General features: G+C 41.6%; 1 protein-coding gene across 2 annotated transcripts; it reads right to left on the minus strand.

The window, feature by feature from the left end:
- Window positions 1-1,873: 1,873 nt before the first annotated feature.
- On the minus strand, window positions 1,874-2,877 carry LOC101590776 (dual specificity protein phosphatase 18-like). Of its 2 annotated transcripts, XM_012516698.2 has the most exons (2): window positions 2,425-2,877; window positions 2,155-2,341 (listed from the first exon to the last, which is right to left on the minus strand). In XM_012516698.2, the coding sequence occupies exons 1-2, from the start codon at window positions 2,616-2,618 to the stop codon at window positions 2,155-2,157; spliced, it is 381 nt and encodes a 126-aa protein (XP_012372152.1). In that variant the 5' UTR covers window positions 2,619-2,877. The 2 variants fall into 2 exon arrangements, with proteins under 2 accessions (XP_004640236.1, XP_012372152.1); XM_004640179.2 differs by having other exon boundaries at window positions 1,874-2,877.
- Between the last annotated feature and the right edge of the window lie 884 nt (window positions 2,878-3,761).

Consider the following 3,761-nt stretch of genomic DNA (forward strand, 5'->3'; position numbering starts at 1 on the left):
TTCTTTCTTCTTTCTTTCTTTCTTTCTTTCTTTCTTTCTTTCTTTCTTTTTTGAATGCCTTCAGGGCAGGTTTGGCTGGCTTGAGTTGTGGGGATCGAACCACAGCAACCTGAGCCTGACTGCTTTGTTGAAGCAGCCACTTAAAAAACTGAGCTAAGGGGCAGGCCCCCAAAGGATTTAGTTTCTTGACTTTAATGTGTGATATTTATGAAGTAACGTATTAGAAACACATTTAAAAATCATTTGTAGGAAAATGTATTTTACATAATTTAAGAAATATATACACATCATTCTAATGAAAAACTATATTTTTATTTTAGCTGTGATCTCATTAGCTCTGAAATGTTAAATAGTAAAAAGCCTACTCAATATGCCCTTTAGGAATTTTTCAAAAAAAAAAAAAAATTCTACAGTTTAAGTTTCAGACAGTGTGAACAGAGAATTTGAAATCAAGACATACCAAAGGGAGTACTAAAAAGGTGTTTCTTATATTTATTGCCTAAAAAAATAGTTCCTTGTGAAAAATTCCAAAAAATCCTTACAGTGGTCAAGAAAATATGTGAAAACATATTATTACTTCACACACTGGTACAGATTTTTAATACTGTTGGATCATACAGAGTTTGTACTCCTACCAAGAATTTTCTGCATGTCTTGATATATAACTGTGTTACTATACATACTGAGGTCAGGATTTCACAATGTTGAGGAATGAAACAAAGGAGGAGGTTAGGCGGGGTCTTGAGTGCATGCTTGTTAAGGTTCTTTGTCCAGGGTCTTATAATAGCAAAATCACAACTTGAGTAAGTAGGGGGCCACATTATTATAAGTATAGCTGCTTAGCCAACATTGGTCCAATAGTGAAGTAGACATGTAGTGAAGGTATATGGTAAGCATCATTAACTTTAATTTAATCCTCTGAAAGGAAAGAAATGGTATAGGTGTTTTTATCAGTCTAATTTCTTAGGACCAGCGGGATAGCTCAGTGGAATAAACTCCTGCTTTGGAAAGTACAGGGACCAAGGTTTGCTCCCCAGTCCCTCATGTGGTGCCGACCCCATCCCAGGGGCACACCGAGCTGGTGAGTCCAGGCGTGGTGGCGCACACCTGTAATCCCAGTGCTGTGGTGGCTGAAAGCAAGAGGATCACTACAAGTCCGAGCTATATAGTAAGACCCTGTACCAAATACAAAAATAGAAAATCTCATTTCTTAGAAGATAAATATGTATTTGTCTTATAAACACAAATATATGTAACAGACTAATGCTATTTTCAAAGGGAAAGCTACAATTATGCTTGTCATATTAAACATTGAATAAATACATTTTTGTCATCATCATGATGAGTTAAGTTGACTGTAGTATATTTCTTGGAAAAAATTCAACAATGAAAGCTTGTGGGACTCTACATGCACCTGTACATCCAATATATAGGAGACACTGCATTTATTCACTTACATGCTATTGCTGCCTCACTTTGGTCACTGGGCAGAGTTGGTGGTCTCCACACGGTACTGCCAAAGCAACTAAACAAAACATAAAATCACACAGATGCCTACTTTCTGCTTTGACAAGTTTTCTTTTTTTCTTTTTTTTTAAAGCTGAAGCAACCTTTCTTTTTAATTGCCCTTTAAAGTATCGTCTGGTTTGTTTGTTGTTGTTGTTATTTTTATTTATTTTTTGGCGGAACTGGGGATTGAACTTGGGTCTTTGCGCTTGCCAGAGAAGCCCTTATTCCACTGAGCCATCTCCCCTGCCCCTATGTTTTTAAAATTTTTTAAAAATTTTTGTTGTTGTTGTTGTTTTTTGTTGTGGCCAGCTAAGCCCACCCTGGGGGCAGGGCTGGCATGGCATGTGGTGCCAGGGATCGAACTGTGATCCCTGACTGCTTGCCTAAGCTTACCTAAGCAGGTGCTTTAGACCATGAGCTATCTCATCGGTCCTGATTTGTTTTTTGTGTCAACTAAAATAGAATGTTCAAGTTGAGATCTTGGAATAGGATCAACAACAGATCTAAACTGCTGATCCCAACGAGGGGGTTGGCAGGGTGGCTCACAGTGGAATCATGAAGCAAACCTCCTTCTCGTAGATATCTGGGATCACTCCCATTGGGGAAGGGACCATGTGCACGGTATTCTTGCCAAACAATTGGAACTCATAGTGGATGAGCTGCTCCCAAAAGCCATTGTTGGGTCGGATGATGGGCCGGCAAGACTTGGTCCACGTGTGGGCATCCAGCAGGGACATGGCATGGTACTTCATGAGGTAGGCAAGACACAAGGCAGCAGAGCGGCTCACTCCAGCAGCACAGTGCAGCAGTGTGCGGCCCTCTTTCATCTCCACTGAATGGATGCGGTCAGCAATGGGGTCAAAGAAGTCATAAAGACATGAGATGGGTGCATCAGTCACAGGCACATGCATGTACTGGATGTTCTCATAGAAGGTGTTCACTACTTCCATGGAGACATTGATGACTGTGGTGATCTGGTTGCTGGACAGTAGGAGCTTATTGTTGGCAGCTGCCCCGCTGCTGATATATAGGCTTTTGGTGATCTGGGAGAGGCCACTGACTGAGGGCTGCCGGAACTGGGCTGGGAAGGCACGCATGAGTGACGTCATCAAGGCAGTGGGTCAGCAGTTGGTGCTACCTGAGACCTATGTCTCTTTTCTAGGCTGTGTCCATGGAAAGCTTTCTCCCGCAGGAGGACAGAGCGGCTTGTGTTGAAGAAGCAGCTGCAAAGGCCCAGGCAAAGGTCGCCAGGGAAGAGTTCAGTCGGTACCCCCGCGCCATAATCCCCACCCAGTCAGCGCTCTGTTTTCCATAGCAGTGTTTTCTCCTCCGGGAAGAAAACAGGCTGTACTGGATCTTCGGAGAAATCGAAGCTTGTAAAGCCCCAGCGCAGCAACGCTGGGTTCACGAGGTAACTCACCCCACCATCGCGCCAGGTACCACTACTGACTCTCACAAGTTTTCTTTAGAAAGACATTCTTCTACTTGGAAAAATCAAAAAAAATTAGAAACATAGAAAATTCAGTTGTGGCTAAATATTATCTCTGCTGTTGAGAAAGAAACAAAGACATTTAAGTGAATATACGCTGAAGATTGCGCAGGTAGAAAGAGCCTTTCACCGGGGCATTTTTCTTAGCTGCCTGCTGAGAAAGAAATGATTGTTAACTCAGCTCAGAATCAGGAATGAAGCCACTCAGGGCCTGAGAGAAGCCCATCTTTCCCTTCACAACAGAGATCACTAAATTGCCGTATTTGCAAGCATTCTGGAGAGCTGGTCTGTCCTGCCGGCAGGACTATTTATGTGGGGCTGGTCTCACTTCAGTGGCAAAGCTGAGTCCATTCCTTTGTGTGATTAAATCAGTGATCTGCATGAAATGCATGACAGGCGAAGCAAATTTAACCATAAAACTCTGCAACTGCTACACAGTAGCAAATGATTTATTAATCATCAATTGCTCAATGAGAAAGAAATGTAAGATAGCAGTTGCCAGTGGGAATTTTTTGTATCACTCAGAAGTAGCCTGTTTGAGAAAAAACAAAAACAAAAAACATCCTTATGAGAGACAGAGAAAGGCAGATTGGGAGAAGAGGAAACAGAATAAAGTCTACATGCACACACAAACACACACATGTACACACACACACACTTCTTATTTTAGGAGACTACTATGAACCTATGAGGGAAGATTACTTATAAAAAAATTGCTAAAACAATAGAAGGAATGAAGTTATTTTTAATGAGCAGAATATAG

The sequence above is a fragment of the Octodon degus genome, unplaced genomic scaffold, assembly GCF_000260255.1.
Source record: "Octodon degus isolate 3935 unplaced genomic scaffold, OctDeg1.0 scaffold00120, whole genome shotgun sequence".
Classification (NCBI taxonomy): domain Eukaryota; kingdom Metazoa; phylum Chordata; class Mammalia; order Rodentia; family Octodontidae; genus Octodon; species Octodon degus.